General features: G+C 44.9%; 1 protein-coding gene and 1 long non-coding RNA gene across 6 annotated transcripts in view; one reads left to right on the top strand and one right to left on the bottom strand.

Moving 5' to 3' along the window:
- The window catches only part of LOC131103953 (uncharacterized), a 31,784-nt gene extending 13,342 nt beyond the window's left edge, over window positions 1–18,442 (top strand). The window contains exons 3-4 of the long non-coding RNA XR_009119717.2: window positions 17,941–17,990; window positions 18,120–18,442. This is a non-coding gene — a long non-coding RNA (uncharacterized LOC131103953). The remainder of the gene's footprint in view (window positions 1–17,940; window positions 17,991–18,119) is intronic.
- Window positions 1–22,541, bottom strand: part of zeb2b (zinc finger E-box binding homeobox 2b) — a 70,038-nt gene that overhangs the window by 12,129 nt on the left and 35,368 nt on the right. For 3 of the 5 annotated variants that reach the window (XM_058050524.2, XM_058050523.2, XM_058050526.2), the window contains exons 3-5: window positions 7,654–7,908; window positions 2,054–2,122; window positions 337–525 (exon numbers count right to left, since the gene is read on the bottom strand). In XM_058050524.2, coding sequence (XP_057906507.2) covers window positions 337–525; window positions 2,054–2,122; window positions 7,654–7,908 — 513 coding nt within the window. The remainder of the gene's footprint in view (window positions 1–336; window positions 526–2,053; window positions 2,123–7,653; window positions 7,909–22,541) is intronic. The other 2 variants (XM_058050525.2, XM_058050527.2) reach the window with 1 other exon arrangement.

Below are 22,541 nucleotides of genomic sequence, written 5' to 3'. Positions count from 1 at the left end.
GATTATGGGATGCATTCAATTGTAATCTGATGCATGTTCAAATGAAATAAAACCATTTAAAAAATTACAAAAATTTCAAAAAAAAAAAAAATTAAAAAAATGAAATAAAAATTATATTAGGAAAGCAGGAAGTGAACAAATGTAACAGTTACTGATTGTAAAAGTACCAGATGGAGGGGTAGGATTTAATAAGCTTTGCTTCTTCCTACTCCTTTTGGACATGTGGAACTGGGAACTGATTATGGGATGCACTCAATTGTAATCTGATGCATGTTCAAATGAAATTAAACCATTACCATTACCATTACCATTAAAACAAATGTAAAAGACACATACCGTTCTCCTCTGGCCCCGCTGCCTCGGGGGTCCCGAGGCGCGACAGCTCTTCCGGGGCTTCTGGGTATATGATGGCGGTATCCCCTCGCTGGAGATACTCGGCAATGCTCACTACATGGCTGTCGCTGTCATCCAGCTTCCGCTTGGCGAAGAAGTCCTCAAACTCTGAAGTGCAATCCACGCTCTTGACTGAAGGGTAGTCGGGGAAAGGAAAAAGACACGGCAAGAAATAAATTTGATTCATTTTTTTTTTTTCCCCCGCCCGGAGAGATGTCCTACACATAGATATTAGGGAGTATCTCGCTGGAAAAACACAAGCAGGGTGGCGACACGACAACATTGTAGCGCCGCTATGGAGGGAATATGTCTAAATTATGGGCTCTGCGTGTCACGCTGCGCCTCTAAAATAAGAATTGTAACCGAATCCAACCACAAATCACACAGAAAAACTTGACCTGCCTAATTCAGAGAACATGCACGTGCACGCTCCTGGATTCATCGGCATCAGAGCATTGATGTGCGTATTTAGGTTCAGTGGACGGATTTTGGCATTCCAAACCAAACCATAAACCAGATTAGGAAAATTGAGCACCAACTGTGACAACTGTGCCGATATTGGCCCCCTTCGCTAACAAACTAAGACAGAGTCGCTGACCTTCATTAGTCCTCGTACGAGTGACGTCTCATTGAGGATCGATTGCGGCTAACGAGCCGTTTGGATGGAGAGTCAAGGTGAGCGTTAAGAGTCGTTTGTGAAGACTTCAGCAGCCAATTTGTGAAAGGTCGGGGTAGCAAATATTTGGGAGACTCTTGATTAAATCAGCTCGTTATGAGTGAAAACGATCAGTCAATTGCAGCCGAACCTCGGGTTTCGTACGGCCACGGTTTCGTATCATTTGGTTTTTGTCCAAAAATTTGGGTTAGACATACAGTAAAGTCTCGTTATATCGATATCGGTTAAAACGAATTACTACTTATTACGATACTATTTTCATTTCCCGGCAAATTTCTAGTCTTTTATGATATAATTAGCTCCGTTAGTACAATACCCGGTTATTATGATAATCCGGTTACTACGATGCCCTTTTCATCTCCCGCCAGCCAATTTGGTCTGCTTATATCGATACAAAAGCAGCTTAAATCAATCTTTGCTTAAGTATTTCAATACCAAAAAAGAACACGGTGAACGGCTGCTTCCAGTCAACTTTATTTTTCACACTTCCACCACCAGAGTGCAGCACACACAGTGGAAAACACCCGTCCCTCGCGCCTACCCCTCCGGGTGGCAACACGTTCCCTATCAATAGTTCCGGGGTGAATTATGTCCCGGTAACCGGTAATCACTACAGCGTAAGTTTATTTGTATTTACTGTAGTACAAAATTTATTGTAGTACAAAAGCATGCTAGATACGCAATCCATGAACTCAAGGAGAAAATTACATGCCATATCAAAGATCCGCCCACTTTTAATGCAGTTCGGCGCAGGATCAGATATATGGATAGTCCGGTTATATCGGTATTTTTTCCGACTCCCGAGAATATCGATATAACGGGACTTTACTGTATTTAAGTATTTGGCATTCCCAAATACTCAGGAGTAGGAAGTTTGACAAATAACTGAACGGTAACAAATTACAGTAGTTAATTAGGAAGAAACTACTCATTAGTTACTCATTACTTCCAACACTTTTATTGGGCCAAAGAAAGCGTACTCACCTGTACCATTTCCAATTGCCTGCAAAGCGGTGTCGGGCCCCAGAGTATCGAAATCATCTTTCATTTCATCTGCACACAAAAAGGGGGGTGGGGGTTTTGGGGCGGACAAAGTGGGCGTCGTGAGCACAAAGCAACAAAGTATAAAAACGACTGTTTCGGCGCAGCGTGCCGCACGTTTCATGAATACTCTCACGCGGACAAGACAGCGACTTAGTATTTACCGTTAGCATGACAAGCGGCGATTAAACACAATATCCACCTGAGCAATCAAAGCGCTTCAGTCGACATGCGGGCCTCAACTCATTACTCCCCGGCTGTGACGCCACCACCCTCCCCCCCGACGTGCAACATTATGCCTCCTTTATCACATGCGGACATTTTCATCCGCACAGCGAGGGTCCACACCCGAAAAAAAATAGACATGCTAAAAATAGCAAATGAAGGCTTGCATTGCATTTTGCTGTTTAAAAACATTGTCCGGTCAGATGGTTTTTGTGCCTCGGAGCAAATTTTTCAAAGAGGCAGATTTTTTACAGCCAATCAGGATAATGGCACCACAGAGAAGCCGGTGTGGCGCTGGCACAGGTGAGGCGGTTGTAAACTGTGAGACAAGCTCGTAAACAAAGTGTCTCCAATGGTCGAAAGGACAACGTTTCTGGTTTCTGGACGCAATTAAATCGGTTCCGAGAATGTTGAGAGGTGGGACCGTTTGATGTCACTCATGTGTCACGGGACAAGGTGATGCTTGTCGTGTTAACGCTAATGTTTTCCCGCACAAAAGCCAAAGGCAAAATCTTTATTTTTAGCTGACAATGGAGATGATGGCTGTGCAGGCTGCGATTCCGGCTGGGGCGATCAACACTCTCCTCCCTCTTGCTGGCTGCCTGGCTTCTGGAGGGTTTTTTTTTCTTTTTTTTTTTTTGCCAAGCGGCACCAGAACCGCAGCTTGAGAATAAAATGTCTTTTTAGTAGCATAAATCATAAGCAACAGATTGAAATGTACCCACACAGCTCCGATTTCAGCACACTTGCTTGTCCTCACAGGCCATGTTTGCTTTGGCTAATCAAATTTGGCTGCATGCTTTTGCCCTGACGCAAGGGGATGACCACTGGGATTTACTGGTCCTCCACTCTGCCCTGTTTACCTTGGAAAACGCGTGTTATCTGCGGTATAACCGGAGCCTCCAGCAGGCGGCGCGTTGCGGCGACCAAGGACTGAGTCTGGTTCTGCTAGGAAGTGAGTGTTTATGTCTTGACATGGCAGCCGACACGTTCGCATTGGCATAAAAGCGGTCATAAGGGGTGCGTGTGGGCCACAAATATGTGCCGCTGCGGACCGCCGGGGCGGCCAGAGGTGTGTTGTGTCAGCGTTAAATCACAAAAGGTCCGCGCCTCCTCCTGTGCAGCAGACTGTGCAGAAGACTTCGGCGCACCGTCATCCTGACTATTTTCATTGCGGCGCTGGAGTTGCTTGTTTTGAAAACATTCCTATTTTAACGGACGCTCGTACTTCTGCCTCTGGGATATTTATTTTGAATGCACGTAACTTTATGTGCATCTTTTCACGCTAGAACATCACACAGTAATGGTAATGGTTTTATTTCATTTGAACATGCATCCGATTACAATTGAATGCATCACGTAATCAGTTCCCAGTTCCACATGTCTGAAAGGAGTAGGAAGAAGCAAAGCTTATTAAATCCTACCCCTTCATCTGGTACTTTTACAATTACTAACTGTTACATTTGTTCACTTCCTGCTTTCTAATATAATTTTTATTTTATTTTATTTTTTTAATTTTATTATTTTTTTAAATTTTTTAAAATTTTTGTAATTTTTTTATGGTTTTATTTCATTTGAACATGCATCAGATTACAATTGAATGCATCACATAATCAGTTCACAGTTCCACATGTCCGAAAGGAGTAGGAAGAAGCAAAGCTTATTAAATCCTACCCCTCCATCTGGTACTTTTACAATCAGTAACTGTTACATTTGTTCACTTCCTGCTTTTCATAATACAGTTTAAGTTTTTTTTTTTTTTTTTTTTTTTTTTTAAATAATGTCTGTCATAAGTCTCAACGTAGTTTGGAAATCAAACACATTGCATTGATGCGGTTAGCTCAACTCTTAGTACATGCGCCTCCATTTTCATGTCTCCTCTCCGCTACTCACCTTGCCCTCCCAACTATAATGGGGACACTATTAGCTGTCCATGTCAGGGTGTGACGTCTAAACTGTTCGAGAAAGTCAGATTCTCAACTGGTGGGTCTTCGCTTAACCGTTGCAAACAGTCCCCTAAAATACAAGGTATTTGAGAGTTTGACACCCGGCGATTTGCGTTGCCTTGTCGTTGAGGGGTGATGGTGGGTCTTGCAGCCAAAGCAGCCTAGAACTAAGCTAACTGGATGAATTTTTCCCATAATATTCATGAATTTTCCTCACGAGGGTCGCAGGGGGTGCTAGAGCCTATCCCAGCTGTCTTCAGGCGAGAGAGGCGGGGTCCACTCTGGACTGGTCGCCAGCCAATCACAGGGCACATATAGACAAACAACCATTCACACTCACATTCATACCTATGGACAATTTGGAGTCGCTAATTAACCTAGCATGTTTTTGGAATGTGGGAGGAAACCAGGAAACCCACACATGCAAACTCCACACAGAGATGACCGAGGGTGGAATTGAGCTCGGGTCTCCTAGCTGTGAGGTCTGCGCGCTAACCACACAACCACCGTGCATTCTTTCCCATAAAAACTAATATAAATACAATGATTCTATTCTGGACGGCCAGGAATGCTAAAACTGAATCCTTTTTTTTAAATAGTGCTCCGGTTTGCAAGCGGAACAGTTCTAATTCCGAGGCATGAAAGTGCTAAATGAACATTTAACACTTTTGGCACCGTTGTGGATTGTTTGCAGCAGAGACTTGTGGCATAAATGTCTGTCGTAGCAAAGAGCTACGGAATCAACCATGCCGGTGACAGAGCTGGGGGTGGTTCGGTACTACCCCACTGGGGAGCCATCCGGGAGGTATCTAAACTAGATTCCCGAGTTGTTACGCCACAATCTTAACCCTAAAGTTTGTCGATTTTTCACGTAAACCAGAAAATACGCTAACCGAGGTGTTTGCTAACCAAGGTGTTCGCTAACCAAGGTGTTCGCTAACCAAGGTTCCACTGAACTGCGTTGTTAAAAAAGCTGTGCTGCCAACTGGAGAGCGTGCAGGTGATTTATGTACAAACTGTCTGTCGGCGGTGATGATGTCATGCTTTCCAGAAGGCCACATCCAGCCGCATTGTGGGATGGAAGAATGTCAAGGACAATGCCAAACGTAAGGGTCTGATTGTCTCCTGGAATTACTGGCACTTCCTGTCTTGCTTGAAGTCACATTTATAAAAACATTGAAAAAAACTTTATAAAAACTGACTTCCAAGACACATGGAGGTCACTTTGCAGGTCCGGTATGAAACTCCCGATAGGGCGCCGAGCTGTTAGCTTATCTCAGGACTCATTTATGTTGAGGTATCTGCGCAGACACTCAGGCACCGCCAAAGTAAGAGCAGGCTGGGAAACAGCCGCAAGATTGGGAAAGAGACTCTAATGAACTTGACTTGCTCTCCCAAATATGTCAGACACTTTATCACGGCAGAAGCAGATTATGCGGGAATTGCAACATGGCTGATTTACAGACATTATGGCACCGCGGGTCTTGATCAAATAAACAATTACCGTATGCAACGACAGCTTGTTTATCCTTTATCTTGATTTATTTATCCAACTGTCCTGTTTCCTCCATCCCTGAAGGATATGAAGTGTTATTTAGGCGTTTTCCCCCCCTCCCCTAATAAATGTAATACCGCCCCACCCCCAGTATAAAATGTGAGCCTGCTGATCGTTGCCGGGTTCTTGGTCCTGGTGCACGGCTAGTTCATTAGCAGAAATGAATAGCAAAGCCCAGCTCATTTAAAAGGAGGGGTGGCAAGGGGGGGCTGTCTTACATGACTACTCGCAGCACTCTGTTCCTGTCATTCCCTTCCAAGAATCATTGACTCTTATTATACATGTAAATGGCTATCATAAAAATAAAAATTTAATTTAAGATTGTTAATGACTTTTTGCAGCAGTCTGGCTTCCTTTAATGGTTCTGCCCCTGCCCCCTAATTAAAAGTATTTATCTTTCAAGCATCCGTGACTGGCACCCCGGCAATCAGCACCGCTCAACAAAAGAGCAAGTCAAGTTCGGGAGGGGGAGTGGCGATACGATACGCGGCGATAAAACAGGTTTCCGCGGTGAATCGCCGCAAATTGTTTCTTGTCCGCTTAGCATTGAACCAGGATGTCCAAACTAATACTTCATATCGGCTGTTTCTGATATCACTAACGAGCCATAACAACATCAGCAGCTGCTCGTCACTCAAACTAATGTCAAGTCTCATTTTGTGTCGTTAACTCGGGCTATCAAATGTGATGAATGAAAGACAATCAATTACATTATCATTATTATTTTTTTGCATTAATCTAATTTTAACTCTCTAATTTTACTGTTTGCAGCCAGCGGTTGGTTTGGGCACGATAGTGTCGCTATTGTGGTTGGGAGGGCACGGCGAGTAGCGGAGAGTTGTTCCAACGAATGGGAAATTTACATTACAAAAATTCCCCAAAAGCTCCGTTAAGGAAGTTGGAGTGATAAGAAATAATTTGCTTACTAACGAAGCGGCTTAAGTTTAGCGTACCACATCAACGAAAAAGTGTTTTATTCAACTCGGAGACTGACAAAAGAACACAGCAATAATCCCCTGTGGTGTTCAAAACTAAAGGTTGCAGGCAACGCTTGGGAGTAGTCAAACATGCAGCAGAATGGAAATGGCTAGGACTCCATCTGTTCAAGTCAGTTAAAGACAATAAATGACTTTATAAAGACACTTTTTGGGTTATATGTCAATATTTTGCTCTGCCATAATAATGTCAGAATGAACACATTATGCTTTGTTTACTGGTTATGAAGTTACGGAGAAAGTGTTGTATTCATTTGTAACTTTTGTCTCCAAAAATATGCCATTTTTACGACCGATATTATCCCCAATTGAAGTATTATCTGATGCAATATTCGGCTTTCATGTAAAAAGCACAGGCAAATAAATACAGGATCTACTATGTGACAGATAAATACGTTTGGAGCAGAACCACCAAAATGACGATTCAATATTACCCCCTGCCAGCAAAAGGGGGGGGGCTATTGCGGCCTCGTTGACAGACCTGGCTCGAGCGATGTTTGTTCTCCGCTTGGCTGCGTTTGTTTAGGTTTACTCGGGCACCAGATGGGAGGGGTTTACAGTATAAGATGATAACACGAGCGGCAGCATGTGCACATAAAGAATGTGCCAGTCAGATAAGGGGAGCTGGGTGATTGACAGCTCACCTGAACAGTGCACATGTGGCAGATCAAAGTGTGCCAAAGTCTCCTTGAGCCTCGGATGTTTGGAATAAACCTTAAACTGCTGTCGGGTGTCATATTTTTTTTTTTTAACAAAAATAAGCAAAGGCTGTTAAAGAGCTCGGTGCCTTCTTGAGTCGCCCCCCCCCCGACTGACACTCACCGGTACCGTCCACTGAGGCACTGAGCATGTCACTGTCAGGCCAGATGTGCTCCACGCCGCTGTCCCGCATCTCGTCGTCGTCCTCCTCCTTGGTGGGCAACCTGTGGTTCTCTGTGCGTGGCGATGACTCGACATTAACGAGGCTGGCCGGGCTTCCGGTGCCGTTAATCAGCGGGTCTTCCTCCGACACTTGCAGCTTGTCCTCCTCTTCGGTTTCGGAGCCGGTTTCCACCACGTTCTCGTAGTTGAGAGCTGGAAAATTGAAACGAGCATTTTTAATTTTTAGAATTTTTCTCATTTTTGTAGTCTAAGACGTGGACTCTGAAATATGCAACGGAAAAGCAGCTGCCGGCGTAACGCACGCCGAAATAGCCACTAATTTCCACGCCTGCTCGCATGCCTCGCATGCCGGCGAGCTGCACCTTTCACAACGGTCGCCGAGATGCTCCACATAGCACACGCGCCGCTACGAAGTAGCTTCACCTACCTACCATCGCACTCATTACTCATCATACTCAGCCGACCGTGAAACATAAATATAAATGTTTCCTAGCATGTTGAAAACATGGAGACGCCGCATGCCTCAAGGCCCGGCGCCGCAGACACACACATGCTTGCTTGGCTAAAAATAGTTGTCCTGTAAATTAGCGCTGTGAACTAAATCCGAATCTTTTGTCACACGGCGATCCCAATTGAAGTTATGGTACAGGTACACCACATGTGAAGGAATGTCGGGGTGTCGTGTTGTTGAGTTGGCTCCATCAATAAATCTATAATAGGCCCCCGCTTCCCACGGTAGAGTCCATCCCTACACAACACTTGTGTGCGTTCTACATATGAAAGGATAAAGCTCCTGCAACCCCCGCCCCCGAGTGTCCCCTCCCCGGCACGTATGACTGGCTGGTCCGCACTTGCCTACAGCAAACAACTGCACAACAGGTGCAAATTAAAATGAAAACGGGGCTTTGAGGCAAGGGTGGGCGGGGGGAAAATGGGGTCGAGGCGTCTGGGAGCGCGGTGACCCGCTTCGAATACCAATCGACAAAACCCTTTCAAGAGGTGTGACCACAAGGGTTTAGGCAAGTTCAGACTTAGTAATGCCGCTCGTGATGACAAAAAGGGCAATGGAGACCTGTGTGAGGGACGGGGGGCTGTGACGGGGGGGTGGTCAGGGTTCTCTTGGGTGGTCTAAATCTACCTTTGGTTTGTTGATGCTGAGCCTTTGTCGCACGGCGTTCCACGACACCGCTATTATATTTTAGGAATTCACCTCTCTGAGCAACTTCTCGAGGAACAGGAGGAACAGATCCGTGGACCCGATCCGTCGGGGCGGATTCAACGTCTGTGAATGACATTATCTCAAGGCGGGCAGGTCCTAAAGGGGCTATTGTGCGGCACTAAAAGGAGCGAGGGAGCATCTCTTTGTTGCGCAACTGACTTCAACTCCCACGTGAGGAAGGCGGGGCCCCGCCCACCGTCTACACAACAAACCTTCACTGTGGAGAAGAAAAGTGGCGCTTTCATTTATTTTTGTCACCACTTTGTGTCTTGGGCTGCACGGGGGCGGCCAACTGTCTTCTGAATCTAGCGCCGATGCCATCTTCCCCGAGCGTCAGCTGTCTGTTGGCGTCAAGGGAGCTTGTCAAGGCGCGCCCGGTGCCGCAAACGTTGCAGAATGACGCCTTTGTTAAGGTGCCACCGCTAAACCAGTCGCTCATCCAACGGCATTGTGCGACGCAACAAAGTAATTCTAACCTACGAACATTTCACTCGCCGTCATTGTGTTGCGTCGCCCCCTTCATCATCCTTTTGTGGCGCCGGCGAGCGAGGAAGACAATTGTTTACTTTTTACCTTGCTGTCAAAAACGCCATGTCGGCTGCGGAAAGTGTTACCTGTGACGCTGCGCCGCTAATTAAGTTGACACGTGTAACTGTTGACTTGGCTTTCACAGGGCTGCCATTTGTGCGCCTCCGTGGCGCCGCTCTATTGATTAGGGCGGCGAGATGGATGGCAAGTGACAGTCTTATTAAAGTCTCATCATTTCTTTGATTAAGACGAATAAAGCACGAGACGTGACAGAAACTCATTTCGGGAAACTGCAGGTTGCCGAACGGACTGAACGACCGGCGCCGGAGTAACGCAACGACGTATGGAATGTCAACACCAGACAAAAGAGTCAGAAACTGACTTTTAGAGGCCAAAAGAGCAGCGAGCTTCATCGTCAGGTGAGCCGTTTTTCTCCGAGGCGCTGAGTTCAGAGGTGCTGCACCTGCACTCTGCAGCGCTAACAATGATAATCGCATTCATTTAAGCATCCCAGGGTGGCGTTAAGCGCCGCGAGGAGGCTGCACTTCCTGCTCTGGAGCCAGACGCAGAGATCTCCATCTCTGTGCCTCCTTGTGGGGCGGCGGTAAGAGGTGATGGCCGCGAGGAGGAATGACTAACACCCACGCTGTAACGCTAACTCCGGCTGACTCTTTAGCCAAGTGTCGAGGCTTAGCTCCGGGTGACACGCTTGGCCTCCTACACCGATAATGAGCCTGGACGTTCTCCCTATTGGACCGTAACCGCTCGCGCTCGCCGTGTCTCGCCGATGCGAGCCAAGCGCATCACCTGGATAGCTGAGAGTGAAATGCAGGGGGCGGGTGTATAGTCGGTTCTGGTGTGTAGGGGGGGGGGGGGGGGGCACCAAGGTGGAGGCGAGGTCGCTGCCTCGTGGCTACAACCGGCAGAAGTGGACTTTTCTCCGTGACCTTTTGTCTGCCACCGTTGCTCCGCTACGTCTTGCAACGACGGGCACGAGGAAACCAACGCATGCAGAAGACTGCAACTTTCTCTGATTAAAAGTCGGAGAATATTTTTCATTTTGCTGAACGCAACAATTTGGCGCTGTGTTGTCTGGGAATGACGCCGCGACCAAACATGGCTGCATTGATGCCACAACAGGGGCCAGTCTGAAAAAAGGGAGGTCGAGGGCAAACAAAGAGCCTGAAAAGAGAAAGGGAGAGTGAAGGGAGGAAGAAAGAGGGGGGGGGGGGGGCGTGAATGCTACAAACTCAGCGGAGTGTAAACGCAACCTGGGGAGACTCGGAGGGGGCAAGTCTGGCTTTTATCCCAGCTAAGGTGAGCCGTACCTCGTTTCCTGACTGTACCAAACCACAGCACGAAGGGGTTAAAATTAGAAAATTTAATTTATTTGATAATTTCCCAGAATAATTAGAGTTAATGTGGGTTAATTAATATGCAAATCTCTCAGCAGATGTTCACCAGCAAGGCTGAGGAAAAACAGCCCCCGTCTACCTTCATCTGCCTGCCTTATTGGCCCATAATTACTGTAACTAACCAAATGTACACATGGTGAGAAAACACCAAGCTGGAAACGGAAGCTTCCTGAAAGGAAGTCATCGCCTGCCACAATAAAAGCCTTTTCTACTCTTTGAGCTAGCAGAAACAAACCAGTAACATACTGACGTTGCTGAAGAACTGAAGATCCGAAGATGAAAACAATCAACTGACTGACAACGGAAGCTCTATCTCAAAGCGACCACAAGCGCCAGACGTCCACACACACACACACACACAAAACACACACCTACATTTAGGACCTGACAAGGCGACACGCAGGGCATACTATTTCTAAATAGAGAACGCTTGTAAAAACACACACTGGAATCTGCTGACGCGGCCTCGGATCAGGTTGAGGGGGTGCCAAATTGATGGTCGCCGCCCTCTCTTATCATGTCGAGTATAAAACCTGTGTGTGTGTGTGTGTGTGTGTGTGTGCGCCCCAGGAGAGCGAGTGTAGCCTTGCAGCACTCGAGCCACCCAGATAACACATCTGCTTCGACTCTGTGCGTTTATGAATCATGTTTTTGTGTATATGTGTGTGTGTGTGTGTGTGTGTGCACGTGGGAGTGTGTCAATGTGTGTATTTACACGGGAGGGAGTCGGCGAGGTAATGACAAAAAGAAAAATCATAAGGTTTCACCAACAAAATATGACATTACATTTTGCTAATTATGCTCATTTTGCTAATTATGCTCTAATTGTCTAATCGGCGATGTGTCAGTTTAAGTAAGTAGCTGAGTAGACATGTCATGTGACATCCATATTTACATTGACATGTCAATAGGGTCAGAATTAGGGTGAAGGTTGGGGCGGACATGCATTCAGGTAATTGAATATTTATTATACTGTCAAAGCATGTTTATTATTTTTTTTTTGGTATGATTTTGTTTTCTACATTTTTTGTTTATACATTCTCTTTTTGTTTTTTGTACATTATTGCACGTAACGATATTCGCCCGGTATTTTTTATTGCGTACTTCCACTAAGGTACTTCCTTAGAAGCTTATGATACTTTGGTATAAGGTGCATTATTAAAAAATAAAAAAAAATTTAAAAAAAAATTAAACTGTATTATGGAAAGCAGGAAGTGAACAAATGTAACAGTTACTGATTGTAAAAGTACCAGATGGAGGGGTAGGATTTAATAAGCTTTGCTTCTTCCTACTCCTTTTGGACATGTGGAACTGGGAACTGATTATGGGATGCATTCAATTGTAATCTGATGCATGTTCAAATGAAATAAAACCATTAAAAAAATTACAAAAATTAAAAAAAAATTAAAAAATTTTTTTTTAAATAAAATAAAATAAAAATTATATTAGAAAGCAGGAAGTGAACAAATGTAACAGTTACTGATTGTAAAAGTACCAAATGGAGAGTTAGGATTTAATAAGCTTTGCTTCTTCCTACTCCTTTTGGACATGTGGAACTGGGAACTGATTATGGGATGCACTCAATTGGAATCTGATGCATGTTCAAATGAAATAAAACCATTCCCATTACCAAAAAGAACAGAAAAAAAAACCTGCCACTCTTTATTCCCGGTGACGTTGCACACAATCTATAAAAATAAACCCGTTACCCTAAGTATATGCAAATTCAAACATAAGCAATCATTGAGAAATTAATTTTTGCCAAGACTGATTAAAAGCTTTAATAAATCTACATATAGTTTTGCAGCAATGCGATATTGTCAACGTATTAGGCTCCCTGTAAGATTAATTAGAAAGCTCCGGTAACATATTGCACTGCCGGGACAGATTACTGTACTTTTTGTTCATCAGCAGAACCTGGGCTGTAATTATGGGCTCATGCCAGCATTTGATGCGGCAACACAAACGAGGCTTCTCACATGTGTGACACATCCGTTTTGGAAGAATTAACGGCAGTTTCGAGTTCATTTTTGGATGTGGCCGAAATCCAAAGCTCATTTAAGGAACGCTGCTGCATTCACAGGTAGAAAGACGAGGAATCACATGTTTTTTTGGTCCAAAACGGGTGATTCGAGCAAGGCCGTTGTGCATTCCTGCCTGACGCCACAAGGCCACAGCCGCTTCTTATCTTGACATAAACAGTACCTGAGCTCTAAAAACAACTTTCCCGACTCCCCCGGTTGCTTTGAGGCGAGAGAGAGAGGCCGTTTTTTGGATTGCGACCGCAGTCAATTTTCTATCATTGTGGATGACAATGATGAGAAAATACATCGGATGCTGGCTGCCATAAAACTGTGTGAGTCACCAGCTGTTGAAAGGTCGATTAGTGCGTGTTTGTGTATTTGTGTGTGTGTTTGTGTGTGTGTGCCGTGGGGGTGACATCGCACTGCGACCTCAGATGGACTAAAGATATTAGACATAATGAACCAGCAAGGGGGATGGGACCGTGGGATGGGAGGCACGTTTCCAGGTGAGGGGCCACAGGAGGGTATGGGAGGGATCCTCTGTCCCCCCCTTTAGTTTAGGCTGAGCCAAGCCGCCGGCCCGGGGCCTCATTCACATGGTAATGAGACTGTAAAATCACATCTGTTACTCCCCCTCCAAGACACACACACACACACTCGTGGTGGTCTGGACCCTCTCTGACTCGGTTACCAACCTCCCAATTAGCTCCCCGGCAACAAGGCATTAGCGTTTAGCATTAGCTCGTGGTGAGTGCTCAATGATGATCGGCACATTTGTATCGTATTATACGAACCATCCATTAAAATATAGATATAAAATGTCAATAATAATAAGTGAGCATTACCGTGGACAACTGTGAGAGGACTCTCTTGTGGAATGAGATCGGGAGCTCGGTTAACTTGCTTACTGGTAACTTGTTCTTGGATCTGCTTATTCAGCCTCCCGGTATTTATGCTTATGTTATTTATGTTTTTTTATGTTATTTATGTATTTACGTTGGGGCGGCACGGCAGTCGAGTGGCGCAGACCAGGGTTCAATTCCACCCTCGGCTATCTCTGTGTGGAGTTTGCCTGTTCTCCCCGTGCATGAGTGGGTTTTTCTCCGGGTACTCCGGTTTCCACATTCCAAAAACATGCTAGGCTAATTAGCGACTCCAAATTGTCCATAGGTATGAATGTGAGTGTGAATGGTTGTTTGTCTATATGTGCCCTGTGATTGGCTGGCCCGCCTCTCGCCCAAAGACAGCTGGGATAGGCTCCAGCACCCCCCGCGACCCTCGTGAGGAAAAGCGGTAGAAAATGAATGAATGAATAAGTGAGCATTAGTGAGAGGACACTCTTGTGGAATTAGATCGGGAGCTCGGTGAACTTGCTTACCGGTAACTTGTTGTTGGATCTGCTTATTCAGCCTCCTGGTATTTATGCTTATGTTATTTATGTTTATTTATGTATTTACGTTGGGGCGGCACGGTGGCCGAGTGGTTAGCGTGCAGACCTCACAGCTAGAAAACCAGGGTTCAATTCCACCCTCGGCTATCTCTGTGTGGAGTTTGCATGTTCTCCGTGCGTGGGTTTTCTCCGGGTACTCCGGTTTCCTCCCACATTCCAAAAACATGCTAGGCTAATTAGCGACTCCAAATTGTCCATAGGTATGAATGTGAGTGTGAATGGTTGTTTGTCTATATGTGCCCTGTGATTGGCTGGCCACCAGTTCAATGTGTACCCCGCCTCTCGCCCAATGACAACTGGGATAGGCTTCAGCACCCGGTAGAAAATGAATGAATAAGTGAGAGGACACTCTTGTGGAATGAGATCGGGAGCTCGGTGAACTTGCTTACCGGTAACTTGTTGTTGGATCTGCCTATTCAGCCTTATTATGTTTATTTATGTTATTTATGTATTTACGTTATTTATGCCACTTTGTAGACGGGTAACTGTTTATGTTTTTTGTTAACATAGTGGACACCTACCCACCCTGTTGCTTGTTACGGAATTGTGCGATTCCCTGATTAATGTTTGTTCTTTGTATAAATGTTTTTTTTTTATACTTCGGAGCGACTTATTGTCCGTGAAATACAGTAGGTGGAATTCTCAGGCTAACAATGCATCTCCACATCATTTCCACTGCGGGGAATTTCCACCAATGCAAATGAGATTGATTTCTCCTCATTTTTTTTGCGCTTTAATAACTGCACTGTGCGTATGCGTGCACGCTAGCGGGAAGGTGCGTCAGGTGCAAGCCAGCGGCAATGTGACACGACTTAACCTCTCTCACCATCTCCATAAACGGCAGGAAAAAGCAACGCCACGGCCGGCCGGGGCCCCCACAGCAACCGTGAGTGAGTGGGCGGAAAATAGTCAGATGCTTTTTCCTTCCCATTTTCCCCCCATGATGCACCTGTCTTTCCCTCGGAGCTGCAGGAGGGCGAAAGCTACACTTTTAATGACACGGCGGTGTGACAGAGGAGGCGGGACACCTGGGGCTCTTTGAGTCCACCTTAATAAGACAGCCTGCGCCGCATACATGTTTAAGGTCGCGACCCCTAACATGTGCTCCTGTTTGATCACATCACATCAGACCGGAATATACCACTTTGCTACAACAGGTTCAAACTGTAAGAACAACATATTTAACCCGTTGCAGAGTGCACATTTATTTCTTTTTATGGGACGGCTGCACCGATGTCATGAGATGCACAAACACACAAACACAAAAATAAACACACACCTAGCCTAGCAAGCTACATATTTTTTTTACATAAAAATGCTTTTGTTAAAAAAAAAATCTGCATTCATTTCAATACATTTAAAATGCGATTCGTCCTTATGGAGAAAACATTGTCATGATGCAAAAGAGACAAAAACACCCCAGGGTTCAGCGTCCCTGTGTTCCTGTCAGTCCTGCTGTTTTTGATCAGCAGCTTGAAAGTGACGTGTGTGTGCGAGTACGTATGGCGGTGAGGTGCTAATTACCTTGGCAGGCTAATTGATGTGTAGATTACGCCGCTGGAGCAAATGCTTCCACTTCAGCCCCTCTGGTGCCCTAAACCCCGATGAACAATTTACCTGCCTGGTTCAAATAAAGAGCGAAGTGTGGGATTCAAAACGCAAGGAAGCAAATGCTTTGCCAAACCCTGAAGGAGAGCACGGTGAACGAGCGTACACAATTCCAAAGGGGAAGCTATTCACCAAATGAAAGAGCATACCATTAAGAGTGCGAGTGTGTACACTTAATGCTATTTCCTCTAGCGTTTGTCTTTAGGATGCTAATGTAGCAAAGAATGCAAACAACCTCGGTACTCCCGTTTGCGTTCGTTAACAGCTACGACTCTGTAAACACATTTGCCCGTGCCTTTCTGAGTAAACTAATTGGGAACAAGAACCCAAGAAGTGGAGCCCATTAGCGGGACAGATGTGGCGCCAAAAGGTGAATGGTGGCGTTTTCGGGTTGTCGCCCCGCTGCCGCACGGCCCGCGATCTGTCACCAATGCTATTTACAAGTTAAAGACATTACCGAGTTCACTGAGGCCTCATTATGGGCTTGCTCAGTAATGCAAGCCCCATAGACTATGGGGCCCATATTATTATTATGGGCTTGCTCAGTAATGCAAGTCCCATAGACTATGGGGCTTGCATTACTGAGCAAGCCCATATTGTTATTCCTTGTGGTGTTTAGCTATTATTATATTTTAATCTTCCCATTTTTGCGCACGTAATGCGGCCAAAACCGCAAGAAGGACCCCCACACATGTTACACCGCCGGAAATTGTGACGCTCGGGACCACAGCAGTATTTATGTTTTTGGAACGTTTTGTGTAACTATGGCGATGCTATAAACCAAAACGTTCAAAAATGGGCCACTAGATTAGGTACACCTGTTCTATTTTTAGAACAGCCACATTCCAGAGAAAACTAGAAACTTCTCAACTCACTCTGTGGCTAAATGCTAATTGCTAGCATGTTAGCATTTAAGCTAATTTACTCATGTCTAAAGGCAAATACACACATGGCATGATGTAGGGAAGTTATAGGACAACCTTGGCACTTTCTAAACTTGAGGCCCTCTTGCTAGGTGCTAGCATGATGACTGTTAGCATGTTAGCATTTAAGCTCATTTACTCATGTCTAAAGGCAAATATACACGTGGCATGATGTGGGGACACTATGGGACTGCCCCAAACTTTTTGTGACCTGAGGCTGTCTTGCTAGGGGATAGCTTGGTAGCCGTTAACATGTTAGCATTTAAGCTAATTTACTAATGTCTAAAGGCAAATAGACACATGGCATGATGTGGGGACACAATGGGACTGCATCAACTTTTTCGGTACTTGAGGCGTTCTTGCTAGGTGCTAGGATGGTAGCCGTTTGCACACCCGGGCCTGAGGTTCACAGCACAGGTGGCATGCCCATCAAAATTTCCGCTGGAATTTTCTAGTTTGGAGTTAAGATGACAGCCTATTTGTCTTTGCCATTTCCATTCGGCGCCAAGGGAGTCTAGTTCTTGATACGCATATCTGACCGGCAAGTCTGGTTTGGAAGCCACCGTCAGCCTGAACTGCCCCCATGGACCACCTTTTCCAGTCTCCATGTGACTGTTTCATCTACCAAAAGGGGGCTTCCAGGTGGAAAAGTGGGAGGAAGCGAGACAGGAAACCAGCGCCTTTCATCTTCTTCTCTTAGTGTTGCAAGCGGAGGGGTCTTTTTAGGCACATACCTGATAAGGAAGAATGCATGAAAGAAGAGTGCGCCACTCCCACCCACACACCCACCCAACCCCCCACACACACACGGCGTCCCTTTCATCCCTGCCAATCAGCTGATTAACATACTTTACAGGGTCATTACAGAGAGCGAGGAGATGGATCAGAGAAGACCACTCCACCTTAGCAATCAAATCCGCATCATCCACCATGCCAGCAGAGTTAACCAATCAGTTTGGACCATCCATGCCTATCACTTTATCTGCACAGGAAGTAAATAGCGCCCCGGGGGAGCACTTTCGCTTTCTTTTTAGTCCCCTGCTCATGTTTGTTGTTTCAGGTAATACGCCACGGTCTCTCACCGCAACGTTCTCGTACTGTCGACTTGAGGTGATTTTTTAAATGATTCATAAAATCTAACTCTTACTATGGTCATATCGAGGCACGTTGTTGCATACAATGATTTTATCTCCATGGTAACCAGCTGCTAATTGATCTTCCCGACTATCCTCCTCTCAGGTGTGACCAATGCCACCAAGAACAGCCCACACCTTGACTTGCGCTCCTAATGTGCACACCCCCCCCACCACGCCACCGCGCTGCCTGCCTGACCACCGCTACAAATTGGCTTCCGACGGAATGTGAGGTGTCAAAGAGCCATTAGAGGCACGGAGACTCAATGTCTGCCTCGGAATCAAGTGACAAGTGCAACAATCCGCTCGCAATTAACTTTGACGGCAAAGCTGTATCTTTTTACCATTTCAGCCTTGTTTTTATACAGGATGCTAGTTTGAAGACAGAGCTGCTCACCCACATCGGTATTGGTTGATATCTGTATCAGTGCCCAATATCGGTTAAAAAAAGCCAATATCAAGTGCCTTAGTTAACATCATTAATCCATTCCAGAAGGTCTAACTCAAACCAAAGCAGTCTCTAACCAAAGCGAATTTTCCCATACAAAATAATGTAGATCCAATTAATCCGTTCCAGACACCCAAAAATGTTAACACAAAACACTTTTTTATAGACAATGATTATAGTTTAAATGATACAAAAACAATTACACACAACAAATGAATGGACGACTGAATATTTAACATCAAAAATCTCAGTTTTGACATGAAGTATCAAAGTATTTTTGATTCAGGATGCCGCCAACATGCTACAATGAAATATATAATATGAATATATACTATTTTAGTTTTTTAACCAAAAGACATGCTAACTGGGGCAGATGTTAACCGAGGTACCAATGTATCGTAAGTATCAAGTATCGCAAGATTTAACAGTATTTTGGACGCTAAACAAGCATGCGAACGCAAACCAAGGAAATATTTTTGTTTTTTAACCAAAAACCATGCTAACTGGGGCAGATGTTAACCGAGTTACCAATGTATCGTAAGTATCAAGTATCGCAAGATTTAACAGTATTTTGGACGCTAAACAAGCATGCCAACGCAAACCAAGGAAATATTTCAGTTTTTTTAACCAAAAAACATGCTAACTGGGACAGATGTTAACCAAGGTACCAATGTATCGCTAATCTACAGGAATCTTGCATCTGGGGGAGTGTCTGGGACGATGCAACTATAGCTTGGCTAACAGTATTTAGCCAGTATTTTGGACGCTAAATAAGCAGGTGAATGCAAACCAAGGAAATATTTTAGTTTTTTTAACCAAAAAAATGCTAACTGGGGCAGATGTTAACAGAGGTACCAATGTATCATAAGTATCAAGTATCACAAGATTTAACAGTATCGCAAGATTTAACAGTAATTTGGACGCTAAACAAGCATGTGAATGCAAACCAAGGAAATATTTTAGTTTTTTAACCAAAAAACATGCTAACTGGGGCAGATGTTAACCAAGGTACCAATGTATCGCTAATCTACAGGAATCTTGCATCTGGGGGAGTGTCTGGGACGATGCAACTATAGCTTGGCTAACAGTATTTAGCCAGTATTTTGGACGCTAAATAAGCAGGTGAATGCAAACCAAGGAAATATTTTAGTTTTTTAACCAAAAAACATGCTAACTGGGGCAGATGTTAACCAAGGTACCAATGTATCGCTAATTTACAGGAATCTTGCATCTGGGGGAGTGTCTGGGACGATGCAACTATAGCTTGGCTAACAGTATTTAGCCAGTATTTTGGACGCTAAATAAGCAGGTGAATGCAAACCAAGGAAATATTTTTGTTTTTTAACCAAAAAAATTCTAACCGGGGCAGATGTTAAGCGAGGTACCAATGTATCGTAAGTATCAAGTATCGCAAGATTTAACAGTATTTTGGACGCTAAACAAGCATGCGAACGCAAACCAAGGAAATATTTCAGTTTTTTTTAACCAAAAAACATGCTAACTGGGGCAGATGTTAACCAAGGTACCAATGTATCGTAAGTATCAAGTATCGCAAGATTTAACAGTATCGCAAGATTTAACAGTATTTTGGACGTTAAACAAGCATGCAAACGCAAACCAAGGAAATATTTTAGTTTACCAAAAAACATGCTAACTGGGGCAGATGTTAACCGAGGTACCAATGTATCATAAGTATCAATTATCACAAGATTTAACAGTATCGCAAGATTTAACAGTATTTTGGACGCTAAACAAGCATGCGAACGCAAACCAAGGAAATATTTTAGTTTACCAAAAAACATGCTAACTGGGGCAGATGTTAACCGAGGTACCAATGTATCATAAGTATCAAGTATCACAAGATTTAACAGTATCGCAAGATTTAACAGTATTTTGGACGCTAAACAAGCATGCGAACGCAAACCAAGGAAATATTTTAGTTTTTTAACCAAAAAACATGCTAACTGGGGCAGATGTTAACCGAGGTACCACTGTATCTCTAATCTACAGGAATCTTGCATCTGGGGGAGTGTCTGGGACGATGCTTGGCTAACCAGGCTAACTGCGGCTAGCAAAATTAATGTATCTAATTTCTGTTTGTTACAATCCCAAACCCGCAGAAGAAACAGTTTTTCTATCGAGTCAAAGCTCGGACATTTGAACTTTGCCTCCCAGAAACAGAACACAGTGCAAGTATGCATGCGGCCCTCACAGCTGCTTCCTTTTGGGAGTCCTCCAGTTGCAACACGGTGACTCCGCCTACTCTTCTATGCAATCAGGAAGCACAGTTCAGGACTATGGAACAGTTGCGACATGGCACACAGATGACATCAGGAGACCTGGCCATGCACCCCCTCAACATTCTCGCCCCCTTCAGGAGTCTTACTAAGCCAAACTTGAACTCTGTTTTGAAAGCGTCTTGAGCGGTCATCTTGTTTGCAGACACTCCGACAAACATGAATGCACCGCTGAATCGGCGAGCTAGCCATCCCCGGGAGGGCCACCCACGCCACATCGGCCATACTTAACGTCATTAAGCACAGCGCGTAGATTTTCACAATAAATCGTCACCGCCCCGACCGCCACTCAACCAACGTGGCCGTTTCTCTTGAAAAGCCGGCGTCCGATCCGATTAGCAATGCTCAATTAACGACAATTTAGATGGCGGAGAGGAAGTCGGACCTGAGAGGATATCAGGTGGCTCGACTGTGGTGTCGTGCCGAGTCTGTGTGCGGGAGATAAGAGTGGTGTGCTTGCAGTCGGCCCGAGGCCCATTGCGGTGTGTGTGTAAGTGGGGGAGGATGTGTGCTTGTACACGGATGTGTTTATGTGTGTTGGCGTGGACGACACACAAGAAAGGTGCTTGTCGGTGTGAAACGACTTATCTCTCATTACAGCAAACAGAGTAGGAAGACGCTCTCTTCCAAACAATTAGAGGACATGCTGTTGAGGTGGACATGCTGGTCTAGCATGGGTTTACTGATTGGTTTCCCTCAAGTAAAGCAGGATTCATAGTGGACAGAAGCGCCACATGAAAACGTGACGAAATGGGATCGAATGTGGCGTTGCACCTTTGTCCTCTGCATGTGTGCATGCATGCATGCGGATGTGAGCATCCAGGTTGACTTTCACTTTGCATGTCACAGCGCATCCACGTGTCTGCTGAGTGGCTGAAAGGTAAATGGCAAGTGACAGGCCCCGGAGAGCTCGCCGCACTGGATGTTGTGCTCGCCCTTGATGGCGGCGAGAGGAAGATAAATATGTTTGTGGCCACAGAGGAAGAGTGAAAAGGGGATATGACGGCACCAGAGTGTGTCTGACACCTTGAAAAGCCGGAACAGAAAGCAAGTCGACAACCGGGGGATACGGGAACCTTGTTCAAAAGAGGAGGTGCGCTAATACAATTTTATGCGGCCAGTGTATTTGTATTTCCCAGGTATGATTCTACGCTGATGCAATGCAGCATCTAAAGGAATTTATCAATTTTGCTTAAATATGTTACATATATTGCAAAATTTTTGAAAGCAAACGATAAATTCACACAAAAAAAATTGCCATGGCCTCTCATTCTCCAAACTTTTTGTCTTAAACCTTCCTCCTTTGGTTAAGAAAACAAACCTACAATATCGCTCGGATACTATGAACATCCGGCAGCAACACAACATTTTGACATGGATATTATTTTGATGAAAAATATACTGAACCAAGTCGACAGTCTACCTCGAGGAGCGTTGGTTTACTCAGCTTATATGATGACATCACTATTAGCAATTAGCAATTAGCAATTAGCAATTGCCAATTAGCATTCACTTTCAAAAATCAAATTTTCTACCGCTCATCCTCACGAGGGTCGCGAAGGGTGCTGGAGCCTATCCCAGCTGTTTTCGGGTGAGAGGCGGCGTAGACCCTGGACTGGTCGCCAGCCAATCACAGGGCACATATAGACAAACAACCATTCACACTCACATTTATACCTATAGACAATTTGGAGTCGCTAATTAACCTAGCATGTTTTTGGAATGTGGGAGGAAACCACGCATGCACGGGGAGAACAAACTCCACACAGAGATGGCCAGGAAT

The sequence above is a fragment of the Doryrhamphus excisus genome, linkage group LG15 (genome assembly GCF_037039965.1).
Source record: "Doryrhamphus excisus strain RoL-2023G ecotype Guam linkage group LG15, RoL_Dexc_Guam_v1.1, whole genome shotgun sequence".
Taxonomy (NCBI): Eukaryota; Metazoa; Chordata; class Actinopteri; order Syngnathiformes; family Syngnathidae; genus Doryrhamphus; species Doryrhamphus excisus.
This window is presented reverse-complemented; position numbering and strand designations above follow the sequence as displayed.